The sequence below is a fragment of the Octopus sinensis genome, linkage group LG2 (genome assembly GCF_006345805.1).
Source record: "Octopus sinensis linkage group LG2, ASM634580v1, whole genome shotgun sequence".
NCBI classification, from domain to species: Eukaryota; Metazoa; Mollusca; class Cephalopoda; order Octopoda; family Octopodidae; genus Octopus; species Octopus sinensis.
In genome coordinates, this window is record NC_042998.1 from 186,445,012 (window position 1) to 186,464,062 (window position 19,051).

Sequence of the window (19,051 nt, forward strand, 5' to 3'; positions counted from 1 at the left end):
GCATTGCTTGACAACCGATGCTGGTGTGTTTATGTCCCCGTTACTTAGTGGTTTGGCAAAAGGGACCGATAGAATAAGTACTGGGCTTACAAAAGAATAAGTCCCAGGGTCGAGTTGCTCGATTAAAGGTGGTGCTCCAGCATGGCCGCAGTCAAATGAGAGAAACAAGTAAAAGAGAAAAGAAAGAGATACAATTGGTATTTAAAAGTGAATGAAAATTACAAATACAAGTTCCAGTGTTTATTCATAGAAAGCTTTCACAAGGAGTACAAATATACTTTCAGTTCAATAATCTTGTTAGCTAGGAATGACAGAACGGGTCTCACCTGGATAGCAAGCCCAATGAGAAGGTATCATCAAAGAAACAGCTTAACCAAATTATCATTCAGAGGATCCAGTCACCGAATGGAGATTTTTGTCTGGATTATCTTTCCATTTTTTTGAAATGGGATAGAAAAATATTTTCTTTTTCTTCCCTCCAACAAGCATAGAAGGAAAAGCCACAAAGGGTTCGATAGTCCCCTCCTTCAAGCATAATTTTATTTAAATGATGCAAAAAAAAAAAAAAAAAAAAACCTGTGTGCGTATGATTTTATATATATATATATATAAGTATATACATTTATATATATATATATAACATATATATGTATACACACATACACAACACACAAATATATAAAAATTAAAAGGGGGAGGGAAAGAAAACATGGGAAGAAAAATATTGTCTCCCTTTGTTCAATGTATTTACAGTTTCTGGCTCCAGAGGGCCACAGTAGAAAACAAAAGTAGCAACTAACCTAAGAGAAAATGTTAAGGGCTCAAAGTTAAAAGATAATTAAATCGAGAACTATAAAAGGCGATATTCTTTACCAGCACCATGCAGGGAACAGGGCTGCTTGCAATATCACAAAGCTGAAGGAGGGGGGAAATTGGGGCAAAAAAGGAATACCTAAAATAATAATAATAAAAAAATAGAAAATTGTAATTATTGATAAATGTTTTACAAAAGCAGGAACGGGATGGTTGGGCAAATGTTTTCATTTTATTTATTTATTTATTTATTTATATTATATCTATGGAAAACAAATTTTTTCCATTTATTGCTGGTTGTACAGATCGGGTGAAGGTTGTCATCAGGAAATTAAAGACTGCAAGCTAAAGTTGGATAGACTATTCAGCCCTGTCCCAAAGTAGCCAGCACATTGGCCAAATTTATCAACAAACAGTATTCAAAGTAAATCATTTTTCTGCTGCTTGTTCTACTTCTTCATCAGATTCTTCCTTCTCACCAGCTTCACTTGATCGCACAGTAGATATAATAGCCCGAGATGTTCGTCCAGGAGGCCTGAAATATACATAAAAATAATCTCACAATAAATTGTCTACAAAACACTAAAGGGGTGAAAAAAATTTTTTTAAATAAAAATAAAATGAAAAAAAAATAATAATAAATTCTTGAATATAGGCGCAGGAGTGGCTGTGTGGTAAGTAGCTTGTTTACCAACCACATGGTTCCGGGTTCAGTCCCACTGCGCGGCACCTTGGGCAAGTGTCTTCTTCTATAGCCTCGGGCCGACCAAAGCCTTGTGAGTGGATTTGGTAGACGGAAACTGAAAGAAGCCCGTCGTATATATGTATATATATATGTACATGTGTGTGTGTGTGTGTATGTTTGTGTTTGTCTCCCTAGCATTGCTCGACAACCGACGCTGGTGTGTTTATGTCCCCGTCAATTAGTGGTTCGGCAAAAGAGACCGATAGAATAAGTACTGGGCTTACAAAAGAATAAGTCCCGGGGTCGATTTGCTCGATTAAAGGCGGTGCTCCAGCATGGCCACAGTCAAATGACTGAAACAAGTAAAAGAGTAAAAAAGAGTAATGAACTTTGTGATAAATTTTAGAATTTTGGCAACAGTTTCACTTACCGCAATTGCCTTCTGTTGCTAATTTCTCGAGACACAAGTTGGTTCTGCTCCATCTGTTCATCAAGATCTCGTTGTAACTTACGTCGTTGAGTGTTCAACCGAGTGATCTCTTCTTCTGCTTCATCCAGCTGTCTTTTTAATGCTTTTACACGAGCACTTGATTTATCCATCTATTAATAAAGAGCATAAAAAGTAAATCCTCTGCAGCCTCTATTTCTGGTAATGCTTTGGTCTGTCTCAGTATAATTTCCAAGACAGCTATATCTGCTTCCAACTTCAACAGGAGTTGGTTTTATTAAACCACATAAAAATAAATGCTTCCACTGTGTCTACTGCCCTAACTCTCTACCTTTGATAAATAGAATGATCTAGAGAGTATTTAGTGCCAGAGTTTTGGTTTAGATTTAGTAGTTTGCAATTAGACAATACAAGACTTCCATAAGTATATTTTAAGAGAAAGAATCAAGCTAACACACAATATATCAAGCTAACACATAATAGCACCTGAGCACTGTATTCAATAATTTCATTATTATCATTATTATTATTTATACAACCAGAGCTTATAAGAAACAAATCAATGATCTGAGTTTCCAATTGCAGACATTCATTTCAAATAATAATAATAATAATGAAATTATTGTATACAGTGCTCAGGTGCACCACAACTTGTCAGAAAGTGCATATAAAGTACATGCAGTAGTGTAGAAATGTCTGGGTGTATGGAGGGAAGAAAATCAAGTGTAGTGTTGGCGAATCTCAGGAAGCATGGAAGTCTTGAAGGAAGCAGTGCTCCGACAACTAACAACCGATGTCGGCAGTTTGTTCCACGCTTCAGCAACTCTCAGCGTGAAAAAATGTTTCCTGAAGTCATGGGAGCTGTGCTGTTTTCTTACTTTGTAAATATGTCCACAGGTGTTAGATGGGTGGAGTTTGAAGAGGTGCTCAGAGTTATTGTTTGTGCGATGGTTGATAATTTTATGGGTGTCTGCCAAGTCAGCTGCCAGACGTCGGAGTTTCAATGTGTCCATGCCCAGGGAGGTAAGGCGTTCCATTTCTATCTACAGTAGTTTCTACTCCATAATTACAGCTTAAACATTAACAAAAAACAAAAACAATGACACGAACCTGTTCTTTGTACTGATCAGCATGTCTTCTTTCTTCTTCAGCTTGAAGCATTAATTCCTTGACTTTCTTGTCCAGTTTCCTGTTACTGCGGAGAGCACTGTTCTTCTCCCTGGTAAAAACAAAGCATAAAAAACTTATAGTAAGAAAAAAACAAAAACAACTCCAACACCCGAAAAAATGTTCATTCTAAAGTGAAAACCATTTAGTACTATACTGAAGTTGCATTCCTTTTATACACCCAGCAACTAAGTTACCCTTATACCTTTTGCCAAACTGTACAGCTCATGCCAGCATGGAACATGGATGTCAGATGATGATGATGAAATACCTCCTGCTTTTCATTTTCAATTGCATTTTTTTCTGGCCAAACAACCATAGTTTTCAATAATGTTTAATCAACAATGCTTCTAGAAAAATTTATCAGCTTGTCATCTAAATAATATTGATGCTTAAATATTTTTAAAAAATTATATTTGTGTTTATTTCACGTAAAAAGTGCAGTTAAGCACATTGATAAAACTAAGAGTTTTTTCCAAAGTTATTTTCCCAATTTGTTGAGGCTCATAAAACCCTAAATGGAAACAAATTATTTATAGAAAAACAAACTAAACTAAATTATAATAATTTTATAATAATTACAATTGCATGTTATATAGTGTTATTTATTATTTCTTTCATGTTTCACTGCCATGTAGCATGGCTGTTCGTACACATGCATCATGCAGTCTACCTTTAACTCTGAGCAAGAGGCCCTTTGTCACCAGCAGAGGTAAGAGCTCCCTGAACATTGCCCAGGCATTTCTTATTCTAGCAGCTACACTTTCAGTGCACTCTCCCCCACTACTGATTTGGTCACCTAGGCAAGGCAAAATCAACCTCGGCAGAATTTGAACTCAGAATATAAAACCAGAAGAAATGCCACTAAGCATCTTGTCTGGCATGCTAATTTCACAGTAGTTTTAGTGAAGTACCTATAGTAATAGATACCTTCGAACATTTATAAAAACTTTGTATTCTGCTAGTGTTTGTAGTGATGTCATATTCCAGTGTGCGCACACGCAACGTCATTCTTCAGTGTGCGTGTGCGGACATCCTTCTTCAGTGTGCGTGTGCGGGGTTGGAACCTTCTGGAAAGAGATAAGGAAGTTCCCTCATGCACATGCGCTAGAGACTGAAGAATAAATTCTATAGCGTTCCTTAATAGCGTCGGGGACTTGAGACACGGCGATAGAAGAGAAAGGACGTATTTTTAAACGTGTGATCATCCTATTCTCCTGTCCCAGACGCTTAGGATTTAACCTGTTCTATTAATGCTGAATTGTTGTAAGAATGGATACCAGCATACCATCGTGTTTCATTGTTGAATAAGAGAATAAAGAATTGTATATATTTCTAAACTTGCGTTTCATTCCTGACTGGTAGTTTCTAGAAACAAAAAGAAAGGAAATTGTGTTGCACCCAAGTTGCACCCCAAAAGTGTAAAGAAGCAACCAGTTCCCTTTACATGTTTAACTATTTTGTGCTTTTCTTAGTTATCTCAAATTATAATTTCTCTTTAATATAGAGAAATGAGAAGGTGACTGACAAAAATTGAGAACTATATTTTTGATTACATGTTAGACAACACTGGCATTCTATATCAATTACTGTTTTGACGGTTGACTACAATTGGCTAAAATTGAATTCCAAAGAATAAATTTATTCGATAGGGCACACAGCTAGATTAAGAAGTTACTCCAAGTTGAGTCACAACTTGTGGTTAGAATGTTTGAAGAAAGAATTGTAGGTTACATTTTATGGGCAAGGGCTACTAGCAGGACACTTATGGGGAGAACCACATTTGAGATAGCTGGATAATATTCATAGCTTCAGTTGGTCATGCTTAGGGATTGAACTGGAACATATACTGTCAGTTACTTCTGATATGACCTTCTGGAGTTTGTGCCTGAGAAATGTTCCTCCAAAACCTTCAAAGGAATAGGGTGCAATGAAGACAGATGGACGAAACTACTGTCAAATCACTTTAGATTGAATCCGAAGTGAATGTAACTGGTGTAAAAGACGTGCGTTAAATTTTCTATCCACAGTTAATCAGAAATAACACATCTGATTCAGATATAACAAGAGAGAGAGAAAGAGTAAAAAAATATTCTTTATGGTAACATAAACTAGAGGGTGAGCAGAAATTCTTACTTGTTGTCTTGGTCCAATTGATCCTCAAGATTAGCAATTTTCCCTTCCAAAGCAGTAATCATAGCTCTCTGCTTCATTTTAGCTTGGTTTTCTAATTCTTGTACCTTAGTCTTAAGGTCTTTATTTTGACGTTCTAAAGCCATGCGTTGGTTATCCAAATGCTGTGAAGTTGATTTTTCTGCATTCAGATCAGTAAGCATTTGTTCAAACTGTTTTGGAGAGAGGAGAGAGAATTCATGTAAGAATAGATGACAAATATATAGTAATTACGCAGAGAAGAAAAGGGTCTTATGTATTCAGCTCAAATTCTTTAAAAAATATGAAATTCCATTCAGTGTTAAGAATGCATGATAATGCATAAATTCTTTACATTAAAAGAGTATTAAATAAGTTCAACATTTCAAAATGGTGTGCATTAATTAAACCACAAGGTTTTTTTCTCTAAAATGCTCATAGTAAAAATATTAAATAATTTAATGCCAAACCCCAACAAAGTAATAAACAGAGTGAATCTGACTTCAACAAACCTGAGCATTTAATTTTTTATTCTTATCAACAAGTATTTCACCATTATTCTGTTCTTCATCAAGTTGATCTTCCAGTTCGGTAATCCTTAATTCAAGTCGTCTTTTCTCATCACTCAATGAAGACCTATAAATGGCAAAAGGAATTTGTCATGACCATCAAAATAGAATTTTTAAAAATTTGATGGAAAAGAATGAGCAACATTTAATGAAGATGGTATAACTAATCCTTATTTGACATACTTGGTGGGGTTGCCAGTTTAGTCGCCGCTGACGACCCGACCATGTACAGGATGTCACAATGTGTTTATTGAATCTTCATATACAAAATTTTGCATATAGGGGTTGAAAATTATTTTGAGACATGTCTAACCACTAATATCATGCCTGCTGTGTCAGAAGTTTATCAAAACTTAATACAGAAGTGATTAACTTTGATTAAATGTGCTTTCTTATGTTTTTGTTTTATTATTATATTTTATTCACAGAGCTCCCAGTCTTACATGTTCTGGTTAATTCTGTAGGAGCAGACAGCATCCTGTTGGCAAAGGTTTCACATGATCTCTTGGTACTTAGGTGGTAAACATATTACTATTATTATTACTACTATTATTATTACTATTATTACAACTACTATTATTATTACTATTACTACTATTATTATTACTATTATTATTACTATTATTATTATTATTACTATTATTATTACTATTATTATTATTATTATTACTATTATTATTATTATTATTATTATCACTATTATTATTATTACTATTATCACTATTACTATTATTACTATCATTATTGTTATTATTATTATTGTTTTGTACTCACTTGCTAACTGATCCACTTGCAATCTCTTCTTGGAGTTCATCACGTTCAGCTTCTGCATTCTTTCTTGCTCGCTCTGCGGTGGCAAGATCTTCCTGCAACACAACCAGTTCATCTTCCAAGGACTTGACTTTCTTTTTCATGTCCTTGAATGCTGCACTGGCATCATGTTGGGCAGCACGAGCCTCTTCAGCCTCCCGTTGGTACTCTTTCATTTGGGCATTAGCTTTCCTAGCCTGTTTCACAGCATCTTCTTTCTGTTTGGTAAGAGCAAGTATCTGCTCAGTCAGCTGAGCAAGATCTTGTTCCAGTTTTTTCCTACTTTGAATAGATGTTGTCTTTTGGGTTCTTGCGTCTTCAATTTCAGCTTCTAATTCTTTCAACTACACAGAATGAAAAATTAAAAGTCTCAAATACTACAAAATTAATGGAGAATAACATATGGAAGATACGCTCATTTGCATACAGGTTTCTGGGGTGGTTCAGTACAGGAACAAAAGTTTCAAAGATTTTAATGATTCTAATTTCTTAATAAAACAGACATAAATTTTATTCACCTATGATGCTTAATTAAAAAATTTCAATATAAATATATTCTTTAAAATTTGTAAATAATAAACAATTGCAGCCATTTAAGAAACACACAAAACCGTTAGATTCACTTCAACATTTAAATTTAATTTGTCAAAATATTTTCGTCGCTTTGAGACCGTGACCTGTTCAATGACAAAGTTATATTTCATATAACAAAATTGCCTCCATATTTTACCCTTTAGCATTTAAATCAGTTATATCCAGCTATTCTACCTTTTTTATGTTCAAATTGGCCAGAATCCAGCCTCTTACATCTACCTTGCCCTCTTTTACTTGTTTCAGTCATTTGACTGCGGCCATGCTGGAGCACCGCCTTTAATCGAGCAACTCGAATCCGGGACTTGTTCTTTTGTAAGCCCAGTACTTATTCTATCGGTCTCTTTTGCCGAACCGCTAAGTAATGGGGACATAAACACACCAGCATCGGTTGTCAAGCAATGCTAGGGGACAAACACACATGCATATATATATATATATATATATATATATATACATACATATATGCGACGGGCTTCTTTCAGTTTCCGTCTACCAAATCCACTCACAAGGCATTGGTCGGCCCGAGGCTATAGTAGAAGGCACTTGCCCAAGGTGCCACGCAGCGGGACTGAACCCGGAACCATGTGGTTGGTAGACAAGCTACTTACCACACAGCCACTCCTGCGCCTATGTCATTCTAAAAAATACACAATCACATAGAAATCTAGAAGTTACAACATAATGTAGGATTAATTCAAAGTAATAAGAAGTAAAAAAAGGAAACTTGATAAGAGTAATGTCTGAATGTTAAAGGATTAAATATTTATGTTTGCAAGATACATTGAAGCAAGTGTTTATAATGCTAGAAATTCCGTTATATTTGACGAATGAAGATAAAATTTGATTCAAAGAGCTTCAAGGCAGTGCAATAGTTTAGCAACAAGATCATGTGCTACAACAGTAGTAAAAGTACATCTGATTACTGAAACGAGAACTCACCTGTCTTTGAAGTCCCCTCTTAATCTCATCAGCATTTTCATCACGCCCACTTAATTCTTTCTGCAATTTAGCTATCTCAGCTTGCATCGTTACTTCTGCTCTGAGTTTGCAGTCTTCCATGGTCTGTAGGTCATCCTCAAGTTCTTCTATTTGAGCAAGCTGTTCAGAAACCTGAATCTCTAGTTGTTTCTTTAGACGTTCCAAGTCAAGAACCTTCATATACAAACAAAAGTAAAAATCTCATTGGCATGGAGCTGAGAATAAGTGTATATAGATAGATATACACACGCACATATATATATATGTATATATTATACACACACATACACACATATGCATATATGGGCACAGGATGTCACAGAACATAAACATGAAATACGGAAATACAAAAACAGGGAATATGAACTTTTTTTGCGAACAAGAAGAAAAAAAAAGGGAAGAGGGACAAGCAACACAAAGAATGACACTTCATCAGTTGTCAAATGCTTTTCTACTCTGTAATAGAGCAATTCATAACAATAGATATATACACACACACACATATAGATATATGCATATGTATATATATATATATATATACTAGCAGTATCGCCCGGCGTTGCTCGGGCTTGTAAGGGAAATAACTATATAAGCATTTTTAGAGAGTTACTTCCCTTATAAATTCGGGCTTTCTTAGCCATTTTTGTTTTGGTGTCTTCAAGCCATGAAGTCGTTGTTCTAAAAGAACGCTGGTCTCCTTCACAACGCATTACGACGTTGATTTCTTTACACTCCCTTCCCCATAGCTTCACGAGGGAGGGAAGGGGGAGAAGCAAACAGGTGCAGCTGTGAGCGTGGACGCCAACTCCGCCGCCATCGACACACGATGCATTTTATGCATTAAAATGGAATAAAAAATGATGTTAAATTATTTTTAAAATCGTAGACTCATCGTTGACGCGCGCTAATAGTCAGACGGGCTCGATATGAATCACGACTATAAGATACCCGAATTTGGTTAAACTGCACTGCAAAATGTGGGAGGAGTTAGGAATCTAAATCGAAGGGGACAGACACTCACACAACTAGAGTTTTATATATATAGATATATATAAATATATACATGTATATATGTATGTGTATATATATATATATATACTTTCTACTTTTAAGTAGAAAGAATAGCCATAACTCTTTGACTGCTATTTCTAAATTCGGTGTGTGGTGAGGCAAATCGTTGCTAAACCCTTAATTACTTAGTATTACTTAAACCTTCCTTGAATGGGGCTTTTACATGCCGAAATCTACTTGGTGAAATTAATGATTATTCCAAATTAATTAATTTCACCCTATATTATTATTATATATATATATATATATATATATATATATATATATATATATATGTGTGTGTATATATATGTATGCATGTACATATATATATATATACATGTACGTATATGTATCATCATCAACGTTTAACGTTCGTTTTCCATGCTGGCATGGATTGGATGGTTCAACTGAGGTCTGGGAAGCTAGGTGGCTGCACCAGGCCCCAATCTGATCTGGCAGTGTTTCTACAGCTGGATGCCCTTCCTAACGCCAACCACTCAGAGTGTAGTGGGTGCTTTTTACATGCCACTGGCACAGGGACCGGAGGAGCTGGCATTGACCACGATCAGGTGGTGCTTTTTATGTGCCACTGGCACAGAAACCAGTCAAGTCAGCACTGGCATGGCCACGTTTGGATAGTGCTTTTATGTGCAACAAGCACAGGGGTCACAACTAATATTTCCATTTGATTGTAATTTTGATGTTGATGTACTTGACTCAATAGGTCTCCTCAAGCACGGGCATGTTGCCTGACGATCCAAAGTACTTTTGAGAGGGCTGGTTATGCGACACTGGTGTAGGTTACAGCTGTGAACTCACTTTATTTGCTGGGTCTTCTCAGTCACAGCATACCTCCAAAGGTCTTGGATCTTTTGCCATTGCCTCTGTGAGGCCCAACGTTTGAAGATCACGCTTCACCACCTCATCCCATGTCTTCCTGGGTCTCCCTCTACCCCGGATTCCTTCCACTGTTTGGGAGTGGAAACTTCTTCACACAGCTCTCCTTGTCCATCCATAGTACATGACCATACCAACACAAACGTCTCTCTTGCACGCCACATCCGATGCTCATATTGATATATTAGAAACAATGTCAATGTCAGTGTCCATGCATGACAAAGCGTAAGCGCCCTGAGAGTAATGTTGGGCATAAGATGCATCTGATGCAGCGTGCAGGAGAGACGATTGCATTGGTATGGTCTTGTACTTCAGATGGATGAGGAGAGATGTCTGAAGACGTGCCACTCCCAAACTGTTGAAGGAATCTGGGGTAGAGGTAGACCCAGGAAGACGAGACAAGGTGGTCAAGCATGACCTTTGTACGTTGAGCCTCAAAGAGGCTGATGAAAGACCGAGACCTCTAGAGATATACTGTGACTTCGAAGACCCGACAAATGAAGTGAGTTCATGGCTTGCAGGACGGCCTGCTGCGCATGAGGAGACCTATTGTGTCAAGTTCATCAACATAGGGCCTCACAGAGGAAATGACAAAGACCGAGATCCCTGAGATATGCTGTGACTGTGAAGACCCGACAAATGAAGTGAGTTCATGGCTCGCAGGATGGCCTGCTGTGCAAACCTTGGATCGTAGAGTGACCTGCTGCTCTTGAGGAGACCTATTGAGTCAAGTACATCAACATCAAAATAAAATCAAATGGAAATTGTAGTTAAGGCACCCGTGCCAGTGACACGTAAAATGCACCGTCCAAACGCGGCAGATGCCAGCGCCGCCTTACTGGCGTCCGATCGTGGCCATTTGCCAGTGGCACGTAAAAAAACCAACTACACTCATGGAGTGGTTGGCGTGTAATGTGTAATGTCAGTGTGCATACACGACAGAGTGTAAGCACCCTGAGAGAAGTGTTGAGCATAATAAGAAGCATCAAATGTGTTACGTATGGATGAGGACAGCTGTGTGGTAAATGAAATGAAAAGCAAACCATTTAGCTAGACTCCTCATATACTTTGTATATATTTATATAAATTAAAAAAAAAAACTATTTTTAACCTCCACATAAAAATGTCTTTACTTACATTTCTTTTATCAGAATCAACAGAAGAGACAAGGCCATCAAGCTCATTCTGTGACTTCTTCCATTTCTTCTCAAGCTCTTCATATTTATCACGTTCTTCTTCAAGTTCTTTTGCAAGATTCATAATCTTCGTGGACTTCTCATTAATTTCTCGTTGTGCCTTTTCATTTTCAGTACTCAAACTGCAAATACACACATATATATATATATATTGCTATGAACACAAATCAGATAGTCCGTGCCATGAGAAAAAAAAAAAAGCCTTTAAAAAGAGCAGTGGACGAGGAAAACAGGAGGGAAAACTTGAAATGAGGAGAGTGCTGACCTGATATCAGGAGAGGTTGGATTCATCAATAGTGAATGTATACTGAGCATTGGCTAGATCATTACTGGTGATTATTTATGTATATTCTATTCACTTTATGTCCTTTTCTGGATATAAATCGAAATCGATCAACATCAATGGAAATTGTAGCTGTGATACCAGTGTCGGTAGCACGTAAGAGAACCATCCGAACATGACCGTTGCCAGCGCCGCCCCGACTGGCCTCCATGCCGGTGGCACGTAAAAAGCACCATCCGATTGTGGCAGTTGCCAGCCTTGTCTGGTCCCCATGCCGGTAGCACGTAAGAAGCACCATCCGATCGTGGCCATTTGCCAGCCTCGTCTGGCACCTGTGTGCAGGTGGCATGTAAAAAGCACCCACTACACTCACGGAGTGGTTGGCATTAGGAAGGGCATCCAACTGTAGAAACACTACCAGATCAGACTGGACCTGGCTTCCCAGACCCCAGTTGAACCGTCCAACCCATGCTAGCATGGAAAACGGACGTTAAACGATGATGATGATGATGATTATAGTGTGGACATTCAAAACAAGCCAGCAATATTAATGATTATCATTTCCTTGTGAAATAACATTTGTATCATATAATAATTGTATATTTTGTACCTTATTAAGTGTTATTGTAGAAAATTTCCAAGTAGCATTTTAACTTTAATCTGTGTGTTCATTTTTCTTTAAATCTTGAACGTAGCAATATCAATAAGCTTGTGGTTCAACAACAAAAAGCTTCTAAAATTCCCTCTCTCTCTTTGGGAGAGGCACTGAGCACCTACACGCACATATACATACACGGCAGTAACTTCCGCCTGCCGAATTCAATCACAAAGCTTCGGTCAGCTCGGGGCTATAGCAGAAGACACCTGCCCAAAGTGCCATGCGGTGGGACTGAACCGGAAACAACATAGCTAGGAAGCAAGCTCCCTAACCACACAGCCATGCCCGCGCCTACAAAGCCATAATCTAACATATCAATTAGAGATACAGTAAAAACAAGGAGGAAGTATCTACACTAAGTAAATGTAACCAGAAAAGAAAATGAACAGGAAAAAAGAGTAAAAGAAAATGAACAGGAAAAAGGAGTAAAAGAGTAAGAGCAATAACATACCGTTCTGAAACTGCTTTCTCCTCTGCCATTTTCTGGTCAAATTTGGCTTGTTTCCTAGTGAGTTCGTTAACTTGAGCGATTTGTTGGTCCAACTCAACTCGGGAATCCTCATTCTAGAAATGTGAAGAGAAAATATTTTCTATTAAAAGTCAGTTTGGTTCTTAATATCGGTCATATGCATATTGTGACGAATAAATGATAATCAGTGGTAGGTGACCTGGAGGTGCATAAGTGGTAGTTAGAGGAAGGGAAGGGGTAACATTAGCTGGTTGGTAAGAGAGAGAGACCATCCATGTATGCTGGAGAGTCAAGATAGCAATTGGATGTTGATGAGGATGTGATGGTGGGTAACATAGGGGGCATATGTAATGAGAGAGGTGGGGGAGGCAACTGATGGAGAGAGGGGGGTCATTAAAATGGCCAGGAGTAAGAGAATGCAAAGGCAGAGAATATGAAGAGGGTACTATAGAGAGAAGGTAACAAGAAGAGTAGAAAATGGAGGCTCAGTAAGGACAAAATGCCTAGCTGTAGACGTGCATTATCCTCATTACTATCTCTGTTTCAATATACATTTTGCTATGCTTACATGAGTGAACACAAAATAATTATCAGTATATAACTCGTCTATATTTTCGGCTCTGGCTCCTTCTCTCATAGTTTAATCCTTCTTCTCCTAACATAAAGCACTCCACTCCTCAGGAGTGACAGCCTTGCAAGCTGCATGAGATCTTACTAGTGCTGGTGTCCCAAAAAAGCAAAAAAAAAAAAAAAAAGCACCCAGTACATGTTGTAAACGGTTAGGAAGAACATCTATCCATAGACACTGGAACAAAATGCAGTCTGTGGACCTAATGGATCCTGTCAAATTGTCCAAACCATGACAGCCTGTAACATGGACATTAAATGATGAAAGAAATGAAAGAGCCGATTCTGGAGGTAGATTAAATTCTATCAACATAGATAGAATGAAAGCATTTTTATGACCCATATCCTGTGCCGGCGGCACGTAAAAAGCACCCACTACACTCACAGAGTGGTTGGTGTTAGGAAGGGCATCCAGCCGTAGAAACATTGCCAGATCAGACTGCGCCTGGTGCAACCTTCTGGCTTCCCAGACCCCAGTTGAACCATCCAACCAATGTTAGCATGGAAAGCGGACACTAAATGATGATGATGGGACTTCAGTTTTACTATTGGACATCAAATACCAGAACTTTATGAGGATTGAAGGTTTTTTTGTTTTTTTTTTATAGAGTGTCATAAGGGGCTGTGAGATTTTAGTATTCAAGAGTGCAAACCTTATTACAAACATTTAATGTGCTTATATGCTGACAGCAGGCTCAATTTCTACTTTATGCTGAAGTTATTAGATGGTTAGGAAAGCGCACACTACAGTAAATTATCCAAATTATGTAAAAAAATTTCCATTTCATATTATAAAAACAATTCCTTGGAAATTTATGGGAGAAAAACTTGAAATGTATAATTATTATCAGTGTTAAGTTAAAAGGATAAAAGAGATGGGGAAATAGTAGAATGCTACAGTATTCACTTTGATACCTTGGATTCAAGTTAAAAACCTACAAGTGCAAACATTATATTTTTTTCCCTCTGGAATAAATAAAATCCAGTATTAATATACAGGATTCAGTTTAATCTAATCAACTTATCCTGTAAGAATTTAGCACAGCCCTATGAACTGGACTTCAAAAGTTACAAACATAGTTTGATAAAAGTGTTACAAACCTCTTCAGACAACTTCTTTTTCGCTTTTTCTAGCCGTGAAATTTGTTCCTGAAGATCAGCAATTTGTTGTCGTAATTGTTCTATGAGTCTTAGAGCCTTTTTTAGTTCTTCTTCAGCAGAATCTCGTTTACTCTCAGCTTCCTCAGTTGTTTTCTTCAGCTCTACCATCTAAAAAAAAAAAGAAAATTTAACATTATCATGCATAAATCTGCTATAATAAAACAACGAAGTATTGATAGTTTTGGCCAGACAACCAAATCTTTTTGAATAAAATAACCCACTTAGAACAAACCACTTTATATCCTTGTGTGTGCATGTGTGTATATATATCATCATCATTTAACATCCATGATGATGATGATGATATATATATATATATATATATTGGAAGGTTTGGAGATGATGTACAAGTATTTTATATTTACAGATATTTATTTGTATATTACATGTTTTTATACATCATATAACTTAGATCATGTATTAGCGCTTTCTCCCATTCTAGTGGGGTTTTCAAATCAAACTAAGTATATATATATATGTGTTAGCAAAATAAAGATGTGTCAAACACGGACTAGGCACTATAAATTGCAAAATTTTGTAATACTCTACTCCTGAGACATAGTAACAACATACCGTAGATTGGTTCTTCTCAAGTTGTTTTTGAAGTAAGTTCCTGTTTTCTTCCTCCTCTTCTAATTTATCTTTAATTGAATCTCTCTCATCAGTAATGGTACGCAAGTCCATTAAAGCTTGCATTTTGAGACGACTTTCTTCATCAAGACCTTCCTGTGAATGAAATATTGAATATTCTTAATTATCATGGAAGAGAAAGTATGTTTACAGTGGAAAAGCATATACTGATATAATTAATAGCTACAGATTAAAAAAGAATTTACTAGACATACTTATAGTGACTAAATGTAATCTACAACTCTCTAAATACTAACAGAGATGTGTCCTCCTGTAGAGTGGATTATTATTGAAACAAATGTCCTTATTTGGATCTAATTAAAATAACCATGACCAATATACATAAAATTACAATATATCAATTATTTTAATTCTATCAAGCAGACAAATTATAAGCAAACCACAAATTAAAACAGATTTTGATAAAATTTATAGTTGAAATTTTCAATGAAAAATAATTCTCCATATTTAGGAGGACTGATTCAGTGACAATAATGATAAAGGAAGGAGGTTTAAAATTAGAGCATACTAGTTAATAATATTAGTAAACTCCATCCTATTCAGCACCACTGGGACTAGAGAGCTGCTGGATAGCTGACTTTCAAGATATCTCTTTTACTCTTTTACATGTTTCAGTCATTTGACTGCGGCCATGCTGGAGCACCGCCTTTAGTCGAGCAAATCGACCCCAGGACTTATTCTTTGTAAGCCCAGTACTTATTCTATTGGTCTCTTTTGCCGAACCGCTAAGTGACGGGGACGTAAACACACCAGCATCGGTTGTCAAGCAATGCTAGGGGGACAAACACAGACACACAAACATATACACGCATACATATATATACGACAGGCTTCTTTCAGTTTCCGTCTACCAAATCCACTCACAAGGCATTGGTCGGCCCGGGGCTATAGCAGAAGACACCTGCCCAAGATGCCATGCAGTGGGACTGAACCTGGAACCATGTGGTTGGTTAGCAAGCTACTTACCACACAGCCACTCCTGCGCCTAATCATCATTTTTTTTTAATTACCAGCACCTTACAAAACTAATCAAAACTTTACATATGCTACATCAGTATTATTACTAATAATCTAAATAAAGTAGAAATTAAGGAAATAGGAAGAAATAAAGGTATAATTTAAGTACAGAGACATTTTTTTTAATGACAAATATTTAACACAATTTAGCACAAATTCTCTTGGCTCTAATTAACAATATATTTTCTTTTATTTATTTTCTAGGCACTGGTTGCTTTAGAACTCTGATTTTTTGAGTACAAGATAAGAAGAAGTTTACTCTAAGTAGCTGCTATTTGTCAGTCAACACTTCTACTCAATATCTCCATCACCTATTCTACCAGTAGTATTATTGAATAAAAAAAAACAAAAAACTAAAATATGAGAAATAATTAAATATAGAGTGGTTGTATAATGTCAACATAACATGACAGTCCCATAGAGGGAATTACATCACCGCTATATAGCCCTAGGAAGCATCGACGCTTCCAGTCGGCTTTGACACATTTTCTGTGTCCTTATATTTGCAAAGGGAGGCAAGCACCCCCACCAGCTAGAACTAGCAACCTGGAGACATGTATGTTTCTGGGTCTTGCCCATCGTCAGTCCAGGGTAGCGTGTCCTCACTATTGGTGATACTTACTAAGCCTTCGCAAATATATCTATTTACAGTGAAATATAATATATGGAGAAAACTGTAAAGTGGACCTTCTAAACTACAAAAATTACTATAGTTTCAAAGTTTTTCAAATTTAAGAACCAGAATATCAAAAACAATACTTTTCAATATCAAAATCATTACCTTGGTAGTAGAAAGATCAGCCTGAAGATTGCTGACTTTACGATTAAGTTCCAGCATTGAACCATCACATTCTTCAAGTGAAGTCATTGCTTGTTCATATTCAGCCTGTACAAATAAAATTGAATTAGTAATTATTTAATAGAATGAAGAAAAAATTATATCAAATGAAATATAATACTCATGTCTAATGAATGGAGATAATAGAAGGGTGTCTTGGCATCACTCAGCAAGACTTTTGTTAGCCGCTCTCCAGCCATCTATTTAAAACTGTATACAGCTATGGTACGACCACACTTGGAATTCGCATCATCAGTTTGGAACCCCTATCTTGCTCAGAACATTGACCTCCTGGAATCTGTCCAGAGACGTGCAACCAAATGCATACCCTCCATCAGACACCTACCATATTCTGAGCACCTTGTTTCCCTGGGCATGGATTCACTGAAGCTCCAGCGTCTGGCGACGGACTTGGTAAACACCCACAAGGTTATCAACCACCTCACCAACAACGACACTGAACACCTTTTTGATCTCCATGTGTCTAACACACGTGGACATGCCTACAAAGTCAGAAAACAACACAGCTCCCATGACTTTCGGAAACATCTTTTCACGCTCAGAGTTGCTGAAGCATGGAATAAACTGCCTGCGTCAGTTGTTGACTGCCATGACACTGCATCCTTTAAGGCCCTCATGCTTTCCGAAATCCACCGAAACTACACCTGATTATATATACACTTTAGATGAGTTGTAGTGCACCTGAGCACTGTACACAATTATTATTATTATTATTATTTTAACAGTGAACAGTCAGACAGTGCACAGTGTAGAATGTTTGATGTAAAGACAGGCTGCAGTGTAGAAGAGACAGATTTGTTTAAAGTATGGAATGTCTCGACAGAATTCTAAGATACATAACATTTTGTTGCATCTCAAAAAGGTCATTATGACAATAATAAACACACACCGGTTCTATTTCACTTCATCATCATCATCGTTTAACGTCTGTTTTCCAGGTCATCATCATCATCGTTTAACGTCCGTTTTCCATGCTAGCATGGGTTGGATGGTTCAACTGGGGTCTGGGGAGCCAGTAGGCTACGCCAGGCCCAGAACTATATAAACAATTAACTAATTGATAGTTTGATTGGATCATTCAAATGATTGATTAGTTGTTTGTTAAATAGTTGACCAACTGATAAATAAAATTTTTTAAAAAGTGAAACAGAACCAGCATGAGTGTGTGTATTAGCATAATGAAACCTCCCAAGACACAACAAAATGTTTCAACACATTTCAAGAATCTTGCGGACCAAATATAAAAATGAAATATGTAACAACTGTTTTGATTGAATGTCTTCTCTTTTTCCAGACCATATCCATCTAATCATTGCTCAGTCATTTGTAGTGTTAAGAAGGTATATTTTTATCATATGCTCTTTTTATTTCACCTTACAATATATCAATTCCTTGTCATTCCCACTATCTTTCTTTCCTTATTGCTAAATATGTTTTTTTCATTTCTAGCACAGACAAGATGCATATTACTGTTTCTGTATTGTTTAGTCAATTCTTTTTACAGAAAAGGGACCATTATACTATTAAGACAGAGACTGGCTGAGTTATTAGAGCATTGGATGAAATGCATCATGCTATTTATTCTGCATCTTGCATTATAAGTCCTAATCCTGCCAAGGAATACTTTACCTATTATCCTAGTGAGGTCAATAAATAAACTACCAATCTAGGGTAGTGGACAGTTGGTAACATTAGGGCATCAGACAGGAAGCTCTGCATGATTAGCCCTAACTCACAATACTACCACTTGGCATCATAGGTATCTGTCTCTTTATTACCCACAAAGGGCTAAACATAGAGGGGACAAACAAGCACAGACAAAGGGATTAAGTCGATTACATCAACCCCAGTGCGTAACTGGTATTTAATTTATCGACCCCGAAAGGACGAAAGGCAAAGTTGACCTCGACAGAATTTGAACTCAGAACATAACGGCAGACGAAATACGTATTTCTTTATTACCCA

The 19,051-nt window shown here is 36.9% G+C and overlaps 1 protein-coding gene across 6 annotated transcripts in view; it reads right to left on the reverse strand.

Annotated features, from left to right (window-relative positions):
* Positions 1-225: 225 nt before the first annotated feature.
* LOC115222368 (myosin heavy chain, non-muscle) overlaps positions 226-19,051 on the reverse strand; it is a 142,479-nt gene continuing 123,653 nt past the window's right edge. For all 6 annotated transcript variants that reach the window (XM_029792569.2, XM_029792587.2, XM_029792614.2 and 3 more), the window contains 12 exons: positions 17,009-17,113; positions 15,133-15,285; positions 14,500-14,667; positions 12,754-12,866; positions 11,303-11,483; positions 8,177-8,389; positions 6,608-6,987; positions 5,777-5,900; positions 5,250-5,458; positions 3,057-3,165; positions 1,929-2,098; positions 226-1,348 (listed from right to left, as the gene is read on the reverse strand). In XM_029792569.2, the coding sequence (XP_029648429.1) occupies positions 1,243-1,348; positions 1,929-2,098; positions 3,057-3,165; positions 5,250-5,458; positions 5,777-5,900; positions 6,608-6,987; positions 8,177-8,389; positions 11,303-11,483; positions 12,754-12,866; positions 14,500-14,667; positions 15,133-15,285; positions 17,009-17,113 (2,031 nt within the window). In that variant the 3' untranslated portion in view covers positions 226-1,242. The remainder of the gene's footprint in view (positions 1,349-1,928; positions 2,099-3,056; positions 3,166-5,249; positions 5,459-5,776; positions 5,901-6,607; positions 6,988-8,176; positions 8,390-11,302; positions 11,484-12,753; positions 12,867-14,499; positions 14,668-15,132; positions 15,286-17,008; positions 17,114-19,051) is intronic.